This window comes from Lepisosteus platostomus, chromosome 8, assembly GCF_059453375.1.
Source record: "Lepisosteus platostomus isolate fLepPlt1 chromosome 8, fLepPlt1.hap1, whole genome shotgun sequence".
NCBI lineage: Eukaryota > Metazoa > Chordata > Actinopteri > Semionotiformes > Lepisosteidae > Lepisosteus > Lepisosteus platostomus.
The window spans coordinates 25,786,930-25,803,290 of record NC_142618.1 but is presented as its reverse complement, the minus strand read 5'-3'; the positions used below and the strand labels follow the sequence as shown (position 1 = coordinate 25,803,290).

Below are 16,361 nucleotides of genomic sequence, written 5' to 3'. Positions count from 1 at the left end.
GGTAGGACTAGATGAAGGTCAGATATGGCTCAATATGTAAAACCACAGAATTGTAAGGGGGTGTACTTTCTTTTTCACATCACTGTCAGTGTATGTACTTGTTGAGGTTTAAATGCAAATGTAAAAGTTTTTTCTAGATGTAAATTTAATAGTAGTTTTGGATCAAAGCCCTGAATTTCTTGCAAATATCAACGCCATTTTGATTGAATCTAAGATTGATGTTATTTAGATGTTGCTTTGAACTTCTTGACATTAAATTTAATTCAGTATTTCGTTTGGATCTTCATAAGTCTGAGATAGAGATGAGATATACAGTGTGGATTTGGAGTAGCTTGCCTGGCATTGCAAGACTGCCCAGACCCCCCTCTGTTTTTCAAGGATTGAGGCAGGGAATTGCTGTAGGGGTGTAGATGGGGTGGTGGGAAGGGTATGAAAGATATGTGCTACAGGAATTCCTGGGTGAGAGACTTATATATACAGGCAAGCAGAAGTGTGAGATCTATGTCTAACCGTCTTCCCAAATTTCAATTAGAACTTTGTCATAATTATGTCATAATTGCTCCTCACAATTACTCTTAATTAATTAATCAGAACTCAGACCCTTTGTTTTTCAATCAGCCCATTCCATAAAATGTTACTGATTGTAGTAGAGAAACATTGCTATGTACACAAACATCTTCGTCCAGAAGCTTTAACGCAGTTCATCGCCGCAAAAGCTCTTACCATTCTGTAGACTGGTGAAAGGCAGAGTATACTGCCCGATGAAGTCATTGTGAGAAGCAACATCATGATCCTCCACCACAAAGCGCAATAGAGCCAATTCTGGGACGCAAACCTTAAACCTGAAACTCTCATTCCACATGGGATTCAGTCCTATTAATACAGACAAAAACAGGCAAAGGAGACAATGGAGAAAAAAATACTAATCAGTGCCCCTCGAAATATTCTTTATATTTGTCACTGCAGATTCGGGAACTCAATTTTTTAAACATCCTTTTCTCTTTCTCTCTTAGCCACAGTATGATAATACAGTATATGTATATACACTAAGGGTTTCCAATGTAAGACCATTCTGATAACAGATTTTAAATATTGTGTCTAAAATCTATAAATAAAGTAGGCCACACCTCATAATCGTGGCCTTAAATCCTACTGAAAAACCTGAGGTTCCTCAGAGCTCTGATCACATGTAAAGGGTTAAGATTATGGTCATGGTCAGTGACAAGGACAGGTCTGTAGACTTCGGTTCTGGTCAGGACTTCTACATGTTCAGTGACAGAGCTCAGAGGAAATGCAATAAGGATTCAGTTGTGCAACCTTACAACCTTACTGTTCTGTAGTATTTGTGGCCATTATTGGAAAATTATACCATGTAGTCTAACATATCGAGATAACATTTGTTTAAACCATATTGTCACTGGGTGAAGTTGAGTTTCTAATACTAGTACTTAACTTTGATAGATTGCTTGTTTTAGTCTCAAGTACAGTATCTGATCACTACTGTTCATCATACAAATGTGGTTTAGATATGCCTCTGTAAATAGTTGATAAAATGTATATTTGGTTTAGTTATCACTGTCATAATTTACATATTTTTGCATGAAATGTATTTCAACATTTCTACAATCTGGGTGCCTTATCCTGAGTAAAAACAGAGTGCTCTCTCTGGAAGTGCTTTGTTTCATAAAGACAAGAGTTGTCTTCTATGAAAAAGGTTTACCGTTATTTTGAATATATTCAGTTTGTTGTTTCTGCTGGTCATCTGGAACTCCCTCTATCTGCACTTTTACAAGGGGGTCAACGATGGAGTTGTCTTTATTGTTGTTCACCTTGGGTAACTGCTGAGCTGAGATGATCTGGTGAAAAAAAACATCAAGCACATTTCTTTCTGACTAAAATAGTTTTTGTTACTGTAATCAGAATCCAGTAATGGATTTTATTTATTTTTCAATTTATTTTCTGTAGATTTAAAGCAAAAAAAAATCTAGACTTTGGCCTTCTGGCCTTTGGTTCTAGAATATTCTTGAGTCTAAATGCAGCTCGTGTGTCTAGGGAACTGTGTGTAGTTGAGGGATTTCTTACCATCACATGGAGAATCTTAGGCTTCAGCTGATGGTTCAGTTTCAGGTTGTAGGGATTAAACTGTGAAGATCTGTCTCGGAGAAATTCAGGCTTCAGGACATAGCCACAAAAACCGTTCTGCATGAACCTGCCTTGATTCAGATCCATCTCCTTGCAGGACGTTTGGAAGTTTAGGGCAACTGAAGAAAGAAATGCCAGAATGTGAGATATTGTAGTAATGCTTAATTGCAGATTTAAAACTACCTTAGTGATTCTCCGTTCCAATGAAGGGATTTCTGTGCAGAGTACGAAAAAAGATTATAAAATGTTCTGTCTTTTGAGTCTCATCTCATGTTTAATGCGACGATGCTGCAATAAGCTACAGAATCCTTACTACACGATTATGCCAGAGACTACAGCATACCTACTACACAATACCACCAGAGGCTAATGTATATCAACTACACAACCATGCCTACAGCACTCTACAGCATACCAACTACACAATCATGACAGAGTCTATAATATACCAACTACACAGTTATGCCAGAGACTATTGGTTACTGTCTATACCAGTGGTTCTCAAACTGTGGTACGCGTGGTACGCAGTGGTACGTGTAGTGCTGCCAGGTGGTACGCCAAATGACCCTGGAACTGTGTCGTGTGCGCTGAAAAATCGGGACGGGTTTTCATATTTTGTATTTTAATACGTGTCGAATATGCAGCCTACGTACTACGATACAGTGCGCACTAATACTTCAGTGGACTCAAGAGATACTCTGTAGTCCTATACCATTCTATAGGAATGCGCGCTACGGATGCAAGTGACAAATTGTATTTAAAAAAAGCTACTGTATCTCCAGCAAATAGGGAGGTAGGAGAATGTGCGTGATTTTGGAACAATGCCAATGTTGTAAACACAGGAATGCATAGAAATATGTGCTACGAACGCAGGTAATCTTGTGAGCACACGAAAGCGTGATAACAGAAAAATATTAAAGAACTGTTCTAATTTGAGAAAAATACACCGAGCGTCTCTGTGTTTCGCTCCCCTGCGCATGAAATAAAAACTTTAAATAAATACGGAAAAACGGAAACGCAGAAAAATGCAAGCTTGCGGATTGCTAAAGCAGGTAAGCTACACTATTTTTGAAGAACCTTATTTACCGTTGGCAAAAGAGCTGACAGTATTATGTGTAGAGAAAAAGCTGCTAAACAGCTCAACCTGCTGCCCCCCTCCCCCTGAAAGACACAGTCATTCATAGAATTATTGAAATGAAGGATTATATCAAAAGTACACTGATAGAGCGCGTTAAGATAAGCAGATGTTTTCCACTGCAATTAGATGAGTCTGTAGTCGATTTGGCCAATTTGCTCGTTTACGTTAGATACGAGTTTGAGGGGATGTCCCATGAAGACTTTCTGTTCTGTTAACCGCTACCAACAGGAACTACAGGAGAGCACATATTTCAGCTTCTGAATGAATTTATCGAAGAGAATGGCCTCGACTGGATAAAATGCGTCTGAGTTTGTACAGACGGTGCTAGAGCAATGACAAGCCGACATAACGGTGTAGTTGCAGAAATTAGAGAGGTTGCTCCAGAAATTAATGTACGCATTACAACATCCACCGCGAGACGATTTAATATCTGTTAGACTCTGTTGTGAATTGTATCAAGGCTCGAAAAATTAATTCACATCTGCTTTGCTCAACTAAACAGGCTCACCCCTCTCACTGAAATGGTGCTTTTTTATTAGTTGTTGTTAATGTTTTTTTTCTGTAATACATTTTGAGAAGCCACCTTTAAAGGCGCTATATCAAATAAAGTTTATTATTATAATATTTATTATATGTATGTGTGAGTGTGTGTGCACGCACACTCATGTTGGTCATTGAGAATTTCTGGGGTTCCTATGAGATGATGACTTGTAGGTGGTACTTGGATGCTTTGTTTGGATTAGGGGTGGTACTTGGTCCAAAAAGTTTGAGAACCACTGGTCTATTCAATCATGTCAGAGTCTATAATATACAGTTCCAACTATACAATCATGACAGACTACAGTATATTGACATAACGAATCAAGGCATTGGACTTTAAACATAATGGTCTATAATTGCCTATGCCAGATCATATCTTTCACCATTTTTCACTAATCATGCTGTCCTTCTATTCTTTTAAAATGGTGGAGAATTCGGTACATGTGAGCTACCAAAACGTTATATAATGACGCAGAATAAGGTCAAAGGAGGGTTTACTGGAACCAGCTCAGAGATGTTAAATGGGTCTAAAACTACAGTACTTATCTTAAAATGTTTTTAACTCAACAGAAGATTAACTAAAATACATTTTATGATTTATTTCTACAATTGCTGGTTTTCTTAGTCACAAGTTCCCCCATGTAGTTTTGCCCAATAAGCCTCATCTCTCTTCATGGCCTGCTTTCGTGTGTAATAAGTATTAAGCCAACCAAAGTTGCACAAATTTTACTACCCAAAAGTACTACCATGAAGTTTTATCTGAAAGAAATGCAGTCTTATTCTGTCATGGAAAAAAATGTTAAAGAATAAAAAGCCCCATCTGGGATTTTTTTTTAATTACAAGAATTCAACAAGAAAGCATTTGTTTAGGTAATTATGTTCAGCATGGAATCCCCACGGAAGCCAAAGCTGATTCATGTCCATTTGAAACATCCACAGCATTTATGGCAATGATTAGTGCCTGAGAGGCAGGCCAGATTCCCATCATGCACTTGTCTTATAAAGTGTTATACAGTAAACTTCAGAGGAAGTGCACTGCTTTGAAGGCTTCTTCTGAATGTTGGCTAGACTACTGTTTATTAATAAAAATGGATTAACTCGTTCAATTTTCTCGCTGTCTCAAATTATGTTTCTGCTCGTTTAAATGATATTTAACCAAAATAGCACTGCATTTATGAGTGTAGGAATTTGAATATACAGTACATAATATAGGAAAGAGTGCTATAAAACCTCACTAGACATTATACTAAAACAACAGAAGAGACATACCTATTTGACAACCAACATTCCATAGATTAACAGGGTTATAATTGGATGAATCAGTTCTTGAGCCTGCTGGGTAGATTCTGCTTAGTTTATCAATGTTGTGACAAACATAAGCATTTGCTGAAAGAAAAAGAGAAAATATTTTTAAAGCACAAATAAAGTTCAAAGGGTGTGTAAATTCAAAAATTATTTTGAGAGAGTCACAGTACATAATGTTTCATAATGTTTTCTGTTTTATCTCTAGTTACATGCACTTGGGGAAATACAGTGGTTACAAATTTACACATCATATAATAAGAAACAATACAGCAGAAATATAGTACAGTCTAGATATTAATAATTTGGTGCAGAGAACCATCATGAATAGCCAAATTTGCATATAACCTAGTCCTCCCCATACCGCTGCATAATGTACTACAGTATATAGTATGTACAGTATGGTTGAATGATATCAGTAACCTCCCTTATATGACAATTAAAGTACTAATGCGTTGGCTTTAAGTTAATTAAAATAACATGATCCACCAAAACAAACCACAGTGATTCCAATCATATTAAAATAAACAACATGGAACCCTCCTCTACCTCCAGCCTGGAGGGAATATCAATGATTGGAAGCTCCACTGCAATAAAAATGGCAGTAAGACTGAGAGAGAGCCTGTAAAGTTGCATCCAGCCAGTTAGTTCCCCATGATGCTAACACAGAACTGGCAGTGTCCGTTACAACAGAAAAACAAGGCCACACTGGGAGCGGAAGCTGGGTGGTTGGTATCTGGGCAGGTGGTAGGGAGAGGCTGGATTCATCTCATGATCTCAGTCAGTTGCGCCGCTAATTTAAAAACTTGCGGATAACAACTTTCAGCTTGGTTTCATCCTGCTCTGCTCTTCTTTCATCCAAGACCCAATAAGCCGGACTGAATTGCAAATATTATTGTTCAAAGATGTCAAGTCTCTACTGTATTAAAGACTACAAAGGTTTAAAGTTCAGGTCTTCCTTGCCTATAATGCCATTATACAAAATTAAACCATGGTTTCCTAAACACTAAAATCCATTGACCTAAAAGAGCAAACAATTCACTGTTTTATCATTTTAATATTTAAAAAATGTTCAGTGCAATTTGATTGTGCATTACCTGTCTCTAGTGCTAGCTTTTCAGCTTTCCCTTCTTTGAAGGAAGCCATCTCGTAGAAAGATTGTTTTTCTCTTGCACTTTCAAACCCGGGGAAGTGAACACTTTTGCAGTAGATGACCAAGTCAGAAAGCTCTTTTGCCAGTTTTATCTTCGACCTCTGGTGAGAAAGAGGAAAGCTTTTCAGGAACAGTGTAATCTCTGCAAAATATTCTGATTCCCAAAGGAAATGTAAAAGCATGGCTAGGTAACATTTCAAATAGTTTAATGGTACTACAAATTTAAATACTATACTACAGTACATGTAAAGTACTTACCTTTTCGGTAAACTGTATAAACATTGACTCACACAGGTCTGCTTAGTGTGTATGCTTTTAATCACATTTTTATCTTTTTATCTATGCCTAACTTTGGAAATGTGGATGGTGAATATTCAACGAGGTGAATACAAGTTGATGTATTAAACAAGCTATACATTATTATTAAACAATAAACTATACAAAAAAGACCACCAGCTGCATAAAAAATTGATATCAAGGACTTTTAATTTCAGAAAAGGATTTTGATTTATCAAAAAGGTAACAATTAGCAGAACATAATCTTAATAAGGAAATCATAATATGCTAGAAAACCTTCTTTATGGGCTAAGAGAAAAAGAAATATGAACTATAGGACAAAGAATCCAGGAGGAATCACAGCAACTTTCATGAGAAAAGTATAACAGTTAACAGTAGACTCGGCTATTGTGGAAAATTCACAAGACGCATATTGACAAAGATATAAATATGTAATGTTTATATATATATAATTATATATAATAAAAAATATAATTCTTGGTTAGGGATCTGTTATGTGTCCAAAATATATATTTTTTACTTGAAATGCACACAAGCAAACTGGACAATTACAAGAAAAAGGTATGTTGATAAACAAGCTCAACACAGTGGCATTTAGAATGCACGATTCTATTAAGACTTAAAAATGTGAATAATCTATACCGAGCTTTTGTAAGATTATCATACAGCAAACACACCATATAATCCACTTTACTGTAATACACAATTTATACAGTAAGCCTACTATTTCTGTTATGGTCATATAGTACTTTCCAGCCTCACCATAACCACCATGGGGCAGTGGCCACTCAGAAACAGTACCTTTGATGGTTTCTCTTTGGCTTGTTCCACCTTCACATCTGCAGCCTCATCCTCCTCTGACACGAATTCCTCTTCTATAGTATTGTCTTCAAAGAATGATTCCAGTTTGTTCAGCCGTTTACCCTTGATAAGGAATTTGCCCTTCAGTTGCTGTTGGGAAAAAAAACAACATTTATGAACCTTCCAGGGACTTAAATATTTACTTGTACTATTAAAGCATCCTACTAATCTGATGATGACAGTAATGAGGGCGATTAACTAGTTTTGATATCACGAAACGATAATAAAATGACAGAAAAGAACAAAATTTAATAAGGACATCACAGGGCCTAGCAGCCCTGAGAAATTGGGTCAGATTTCTTTAAGAATAATCTTTCTCTTTAATCTTTCAGTGTGGATAACATTTCTTTAATCTTGGAAAGGAAAAACGAGTGTTTTAGTTCCTCTCCAAGGACGAACACAGCTCTCTTGAGAATGACCAGAGACACATTCACAACACTTGAACCCAGAAAGCCATGGCTTCCTCAAACGAATCTGCCTCATGCTTCAGATTTTTAATTCTGCAAAGGCATCCAATCCTGGAAGAACTGTACTAATAGAGACTGAATAACTTTACCCTTGAAACATGAAAAGGAGAATGGAGAACATGAAAGAGTGCTAAAAATACTGCCTAATAAGTGTACACGATTATTGTGAATAACATTCCTCTTCAATTAATGCTCTGCTTCCGTCCCTTTTCCTCCTGTTTTAAAATATCCACTTTAAAAAAACATTCATCTTCTGCAGTTAATTTTTTTCTAGTCTACAAATACATGCAAAGTAATACCTGCAGTCTCAATCTTTCCACATGTAGACAACAGCGCCTAGACTCCTGTCAAGGCATTGCACTTCACACCACCCCTGGAAAGGGGACTATTCACAGGCTACAAAAATGTATGCAATATTGTACAATTATGTAAATGAAATCTAACTATAACTTTTTCATATTTGCTATAAATTGCACTTGAAATGGAAAATGGAAAATATTGATTGCAATGAGAATTGTGTAAAAATATTGCTCCACTGTACCAGCCTGTAACCTATAACATATGCAATTATACAGCGCCCACTAACTAGAAGTGTCTGACAGTTTGGGACAGAAGTGGCACAGCTGATTTTATTCTTTTTTGTAAGCTAATAACTACGCAAATAATCATTTCTCCGAAGAACTTTCAACCTTAAAAAATGTTTTTTTTTATTACAGGCTGCAAATATTTCAAAGCTCATTCATCTAGCAGACAATAAGAACAATAAGAGTTTAAACAAAACAGATAGTTTAACAAATTTATGTTAAAAAGATACAAGTAATACAAGTATGTTAAAAACTATACAAGATTTCTCTTCAGCTCAGAGGAGTATTGAGGGCACATGTTGAGGCATCAGACAGATGAAGTAATAACATTCTTAAACGAATTCAAACAATAAGTAAAACGGAAATATTAATACTTAAATGTCAAACATTTGCCATAAAAACATACCAAGCAATATGCTTTATTGTTATAAATGGAACTGAATAAATAACATTTAAAAATCCCATAAAATGCCTTTATTGTCCAAAACACACTAATAATTAAATAATTGTTAGTGTGACTTACACAATACTGTGTTTTAGAGTGTGTGGTTCACTAGTTGTGTGTGAGGCAGTGAGAGATGGCTTTGTGAGAAAGCCTCCTGTTAATTGGAAAAACCTGCAAAAGGAGGAACTGCTGGTCTGATTGAGCTGGTCTGAGGGATTGAAGTTCCAGATGACAGAAAGCATCTGGTTTGATAGGCTCTGTGAGGAATAAGCCATTCCTCTGGGCTCATGGAGAGATTTATAAGACCAGATGGGAGAGAAAAATCTTATTTGTAATGGAGTGGACTGGCTTACAGACCTGTGGGCCTCAGTGAGTTAGAGAGGCTTGAGGATAATGCAGCCCAGGCTACACTGAAGGGGCTTTGTAGGTGCTGCACAGGCTAGTGAGGTTGATGTGTGCTGCTCAAGAAAACCAGTGTGTGCTTAACAGTGTACTTTCTTCCTGGCTGAGAGTAGATGGTGCATGTTGTCATTAGATAGGTGACCTCTGAACGAGTATGAGAGAGAAAGAACTAACTGGCTGTGTCGGGGATACACATGTTAATGCAGTGGTAATGTGGAGTTTCTGGACAAATGTGATCAGCCAATACAGTTAGTGTAGATCTGGTGCTTAGGGAAGTCGTCAGCAAACTGCTAAAATGGAACTACATTTGTGATCAACTACTCAGACAAACAGTTTCCCAAGAGAATGTCCAGACATAAAAATGGGTCTGATGTTTGTTCTAATTTAACTACAAGGATTTACCACAGATGTTTAATAGATTTAATGGTGTACTGTCTATTTTTCATCTGTTCTTTTAAAGGCTTTATTAACATGGATGTCATGATTTCAAATTTCTCATGAAAATATGGGCAGGTTCACATTTTAATTTCTGAAAAATAAACTAATGGTAAAAGGCAAATAACATGTTAGCAAGGAATCAATAAGAAAAAGACAATGCTATGAGCAGAAATAAAGAAATAGAAATAAGATATATTTCTCAGAATAGAGAAATGGATAGGAATTGGGTGGCTCAAAAAAGTCAAATACAATGAAGAAAGAACACAGCTGTGATTCCAAAAACCTCTTGTTTTTGGAAAAGTGTTTACTTTCATACTTGTCTTGTTACCTATAAAACTTCAAAATCTATATGGTCTACAAATACATACTCAACTCAGGCACAAAAGGTAAGAACACAGCGCTGTCTGACAAAACAAATAATCATTAAAGATGTTTTTTTTTCCCCAGGAAAGATCATTAAAGATTTTTTTTCCCCCGAAAAAACTATTGGTAAAAGGTAATCTCACTTTTGTTTATTTTTCCAGTTCATAAACTCTCTATTGCAATACTGCAGCTCAGTAATCAAAGATGTACATATGGGAGATAAGGAGTGTCACTATTCTCTTTGTATACCCCTCATGTCAAATAGCAGATCTTCAAACAAGCTGGATCACCATGCCAGCTCAGGAAACCATGGAGGGGACCATGTGCACCTTGCTCTGAAAAGAGTACTTCTACACCACCACTATTGCTCTGGCTTTCAGAAATAACACTGCAAGCTCAGCCTGCGATGCTGAGCTGCACAGCTAAATTAATCTTACTTTTTTTTGCGCTCGGATTCACCTGAAAGTAATTAATTTGCAAGTAAAAAAAAAAGCTGTAGGTCAAATTCCTCTCCCCAATAAAAAAGAAAATGGGAGTAAAAACCAGCATGTACTCTGAGCGTCACACAGGATAAGGCAGAGTCTTGTACTGTATTGTCAATAATGTGATTTTTTTCCAGGAGAATACGGTCTTCATTCTGCCAAGGATAATATTTCCAAATTTGTAAGCAAAAGCCAAACAGCTGCGGAATGTTTCTCATTCTTTACAGATGAGACATGACGCCAGGGTTATGTTCAAATGCAGGAAATTAAAAGTCCTCCTGGCACTTCTTCAAAAGACCAGAAGTTCAAACCTCACACTTATGGCCAAAAGCTAATTATATCTGATGAATTGTAGGTAAAATAACTATCTCAGGATGGTTATCAAAGTCTTTTTAGAGACATTTTCACTGTCTAGTTGTTCTGACACAATATACCAAGCCTTGACTGTTGAATGATTGATTTGAACTATTATAAAGAAAGGTCTCAAGTCTTTGACTTGCAAGTCACACCAGTGTTATTTATGAATTAACATCATAGTGATTGGCTGGGAGGAAGATGCCTAAATATTTAAATGCTATGAGGTGGGTGTTATCTACATATAAATACAAACATTCTTTCTTCATCTTGCCGAGGTTGCTGAGATGCTTAACATACCAGCACTCCTGTTAAATGTTGTGGAACCAGTTATGCAATGTCAGGGTGTGGTTAGTACTTGGATAGGAGGTATTTAAGAATATTCAGGATGTTGCTAGAAGTATAGCTGTGGATGAAAAGATGGCACAGTGCTCTAAACTAATTCCTGAGAACCACAAAGAGAAAGTTGCACCTGGGGAAGTTCTCAGAAATTACATTGAAGGCCTTTCCTTGACTTTACCCATGACTGAATACAAATATTAAAATCTATGTTGGAAAGCATATGGGCATATTGTTAACATGTTTCACAACAAACGTTAATAGACTTCAGTGTCTACATGTTTTAAAATCATTATCATGAAGTATTCTCAAAGAGAAAAATTGTAATAAAATAATTGCTGTACAGCTTACTTTTAATTAAAAAAGAATAAAATATCTCATGTCTATATCACTATATTTTCATTTACATTTTAAAAATAGCTTCTCAAAGCTTTTTACAGTAAAAAACAAAACAAGGAGAGTAGGTAACAGAATTAGAGCAATTAAAAACAAGGCTTTAGAATGCAGCAGAAGATGCAAAGGGGCAGACAGACATATTTTAAATAAAAGCCTTTTTGAAGAAGAAGGTTTTGAGTCTTGATTTGTATGTGCTCAGGGAAGGTGACTCTCCAATATCCTTGGGGATATTCCAGAGAAATTCCAGAGCTTTAGGGCATAGCAGGAGAAGGCCCTATCAACCATAGTATGAAGATGAGCTTGGGACTCAAACAGAAGAACAAAGAGGAGCAGGAAGATAAGTGAGACAAGTACTGAGATGCCAAGCTGTGTAGAGTCTTATGCAGTAGGTGAGCATGAGGATTTTGAAGTAAACTCAAAATCATATAGGAAGCCACTGCAAGGACTCCAGGACAGGATTAATGTGATCAGTGATCACTTGCACGAGACCTGATCCGGATTCTGGAATGCAGAATTCTGAACATACAGGAGTTTGTTTAGTATTAATTTAGATAGTACAGTGTGGAGGGTATTGCAGTAATCAATTCTAGAGAACCCAGGGCCCCAGCGATGTGAGTCAGCAATGCTAACCGTGTCACCCCAGGACAGTCCATATTTATATCAAATTTCCACCCACACCATGTCTGTATCAGAGCTTAAAAACAAGTTTCACCATCACTCACGTCTGGCGAAGGAAAATCAGTGGGCATCTTGTTTCCGAGAGGGGCCGTGACTAGCGCATCCCCCAGGATATTTTTCAAGTGATAGGCCATCACCTCCTGCTGTTCTACGCAGCAATGATTCTCCAAGGACAGAATCACTGGGTACTGGGACTTCTAAAGGGGAAAAAAGAGTACCAAATAATAGTAATCATTTCCTAAAATAACAAATGTGGCTCTTTATTTCAGATCTGTCCCTCCTGCTTTGAGATTTAGACACTTTTTGCAATAAGAATATGCCAAAAAGTAAAAATAATACATGTGGAACAAAACAAAATACACCTTGGCTTCATTTGTACAACTTGTATTTGGGAGGTTAGGGAGTCCTAAGTTAAGAGCCTTAAAACCTCACAAAGTACAATTTCTATGGATGGAAATTATGAGGATGCAAGTGTCAGATGTAATGTTCATTAGCATCCACTTTTCTATACAGAAGTTTTAATGCCTGCCCTACTTGAAGAATTATCTTAAAAGGTATGTAATGACGACTACAATTATACATTCATTGGTCTTCTGCACATCGTCAGTGGTCCTAACACAAACACAGAGCAAAGTTTGTCCAATGCCAAACATCAGTGTAATACTGTACTCAGAAATGTAGCAACATCACAGCACCTTTATCAATGAACAACTTAGGCTTGTGATAAAGGGTCTCTTATGTTATATTATCCAGTGTTTAAAAATTATGTTCCCCCGACATGGCTGGGGCATGTAAAAATATAGACTACATTTCCAAGCCGGGCATTTGTATGTTTTCCAAATCATAAAAAGAAAGTGAGCTAGTAATCAACTGTTTAAAGAGCTAGTATAAACAGGGTTTTTATGTGGTCAAGTGTTTTATAATCAAAAAGTAAGTCAAAGAACCTTGAGTTATCCACTATAGCTCCTTTCTGCAGAGCAGAACAGGTGCACAGTACAGGGAGTGTGTGTTGGTTTCTACTATCTCAGTCCACATGTGCATCATCTCAGAAATAGGCCTGTACACATACAAAAACTGCAACACCTGTTACCTGTGCAGTCTGATGTTTTTCAAGTTCTCATTTCTATATTTATGGATGTCACTAATCATTAAAATCTGGCATGTAGCAAAATGAACTCTCCACTTGCGGTCTGTAAATTTAACCACTGATAGAATAACATTTCTTCATGTACTACACACTGGTTATATGGTAGGGAACACTGCGAAACCTGCTACACAAGCACTTTCATACTGTTTGATATTTCTGGCATGTTGTTAACACGATGTTCACCTGCCACCCTGGTTAGAGTATACTGTATTCCAAATGTTTGGGAGTTACAGAAAATCTTGCTCTTAAGTATTTTACTCCCTTCCAATTATCATTTACACTTATACTAACCTTATAATATAAGTGTAAATGATAATTGGAAGGGAGTAAAATACTTAAGAGCAAGATTTTCTGTAACTCCCAAACATTTGGAATACAGTATACTCTAACCAGGGTGGCAGGTGAACATCGTGTTATACTTTGGCCAAATGTAGGTACTGGAACTAAATGCCAGTTTAGAAATGATACAAATTTATTTCCCTGTTTATCACATCTAAAAGCTACTGAGCCTTTCTCACCTTGAAAGCATACTGCTTAATGGTACTAATGACATCTTTGAAGAGCACTTTAGAGGTGAGAGTGTATCCATGATAAATCACTGGCTCTTTGTCAGGCCCATCCCAGCAATCCAGTTCCACACAGCGGCAGCTCTTCAGAAGGGCCCTATATTTTGCAAGTAGAGGAGAGCACTCATTATGTTATCCCAGACACAGTCAGCCAGTCTTCCAGGCTCAAACTAAAATGTGTACATCACAGTTAAAGCAAGTTCTTAGACCTGCAGTCCAAGGAAGTTATTCTACTAGCTGAGCCACTCAGGAGCCTCAGACCCCATTGATTGTCATCCCAGGGTTAGAAAGCATAAGAAAATACCAATGAACACCTTAAACCTGAATACATTCTGTAATTTGAAAAACTGTCCAATATGGCTTTCAAAATTTATTTTTGAATTTCTTCAACAAATGCTTAATGAGATGATAACAACAATTGATACAGTTTGATAACCAGTGATAAATATGTTGATTGCTATTAACTATTAGTGTCACTGTAAATGACAGGCCGCCCCAACAATATTAACCCCAAGTCAACTGTCCCTCGTTTTATCTCTCCTGGCTGTGATAACAGTGACCTTTCAAAGGATACCTCAAAAAGACATGAGAAGCCCAAATTTACACATTTCCCCAGATATCTCCCACACTCCCCTGAAATTTATGGACCACATTTCTATCTCTTCATCCCCATTTTCACCTTCTTGCTACTCATTCAAACATTTTCTGTCTTTGGTAGCATGGTCTGTTCTTTTCTTTTTGCTTTATAACATGGAATTAACTTCTACTTGTTCTCCTCTGCACACAGGCTGATGTAGCTCCTTTCGCCCACCTTTCCTGTGTGTTTTTAATCTTTGAGGTGAAGTAAGATTTTGGCTGATTATAATATATAATACAATGTTAACAGCTTTGATTGATAACAGCTTGGAAGCTGTTATGGAAACTACAGTATGTAGTTCACTGAATGATGCAATAAATATAGTTCAATTGGTTTGCAAAAGGCACTTTGTTTCTTGAACTTGGAAAGTCCTTCTAGGTGTTTTGGAATCCAAAAATAATCCAACCTTTTCAAATAAGTATATAAGCTATAAACATTATATTTCCTATATTATTATATTTTCTATTTAAGGTCTCGATTTGTTTTCTGCGTGTTAACAATATAAATTAATCTATTTTCATACACCGAAAACTTTATAGGGTGCATTACAAAAATACATATAAAGTTTCTACTTCTGTAGGTAATGTCAGAATACAGGGCTGGTCAATTTTTAACATGTATTTGCAAACATATTCCCCTATTTTTTTCTCAGTTAAAATTCTACATTTTATTGTCAGTTAAATGAAATCTATATGGAGATTGACAGGTTATTTATAGGGAAGCTGATTTAATTAAACTGGAATATGTGTGAATTCCATTCATACTGTATACAAGAGAAGTTCATTTCTTATTCATTGAGTTGCTTATAAGCAGAGCTCTAACAGGAATTCTGAATAAAGGGATACTATGAAAACTGCAATTGCATGGAGAAGAGAAACATTGCTGTTCAGAGATTTATAATGGGTAACAGTAAATTAGTTTTCTGACATGGTAATGGGAAAATCACTTTAAAATGATAGTTCTCTAGGCCAACTACACCTACATAAGGAAAAAGACAAAAAAAGAAGAAAAAGGGGAATTGTTATCCCTCTGGCATCTTTCCCACTCCTCTGGTATCTGAATTTTGTTGTAAAATGTAGTCCTCAAAAAGTGTCATGCTACTGCTCAGATTAATGGCAATTTGTATGAGATGTGGGTTGGCAGTCTGTTGCATTGGTACGGTATAACTGGAGAAGGCTTCTGTCCTGTCACCACAGGCAACTAATTCCTACTATGTATGTTGTTTGAGCATTGGCTATTATAACAAGGGCCTTGTGTGAGTGAAAAATCACTGCTCTATGGATCTGTCACCACGGAAACGATTTATTTACCTGATGTAGGCCTCAGGGCTGCTCGGTCCCTTGAGCTGGTCCTCCATCAGATAGGTGTTGTGTGAAGATGAGATGAAGTATTGGTTCAAGGGCTGGGTCATGTCCTGATATACTACACTGTGTGCAGGGTTGAAGATCATCCCAAGTGGGCTTTGCAGGTATATCAGGAAGCCATCTTTGGTCATTTGTCTCTTTTGTTTTGCTAAAAAAATATCAAAATGTATGATGAGCATGATTCTGTGATGGAAATAATTAAAAGCCACTTCAATACTGTGTAATATTTCCAGCACCAAATGCTTCACCACATCACAGTGATAATT

At 36.8% G+C, this 16,361-nt stretch overlaps 1 protein-coding gene across 2 annotated transcripts in view; it reads right to left on the bottom strand.

Annotated features, from left to right (window-relative positions):
- Positions 1–16,361, bottom strand: part of plcd1a (phospholipase C, delta 1a) — a 47,319-nt gene that overhangs the window by 2,936 nt on the left and 28,022 nt on the right. For both annotated transcript variants that reach the window (XM_088642988.1, XM_088642987.1), the window contains exons 6-14: positions 16,042–16,243; positions 14,047–14,191; positions 12,426–12,578; positions 7,374–7,523; positions 6,220–6,376; positions 5,090–5,206; positions 2,083–2,261; positions 1,721–1,856; positions 724–873 (exon numbers count right to left, since the gene is read on the bottom strand). In XM_088642988.1, the coding sequence (XP_088499114.1) occupies positions 724–873; positions 1,721–1,856; positions 2,083–2,261; positions 5,090–5,206; positions 6,220–6,376; positions 7,374–7,523; positions 12,426–12,578; positions 14,047–14,191; positions 16,042–16,243 (1,389 nt within the window). The remainder of the gene's footprint in view (positions 1–723; positions 874–1,720; positions 1,857–2,082; positions 2,262–5,089; positions 5,207–6,219; positions 6,377–7,373; positions 7,524–12,425; positions 12,579–14,046; positions 14,192–16,041; positions 16,244–16,361) is intronic.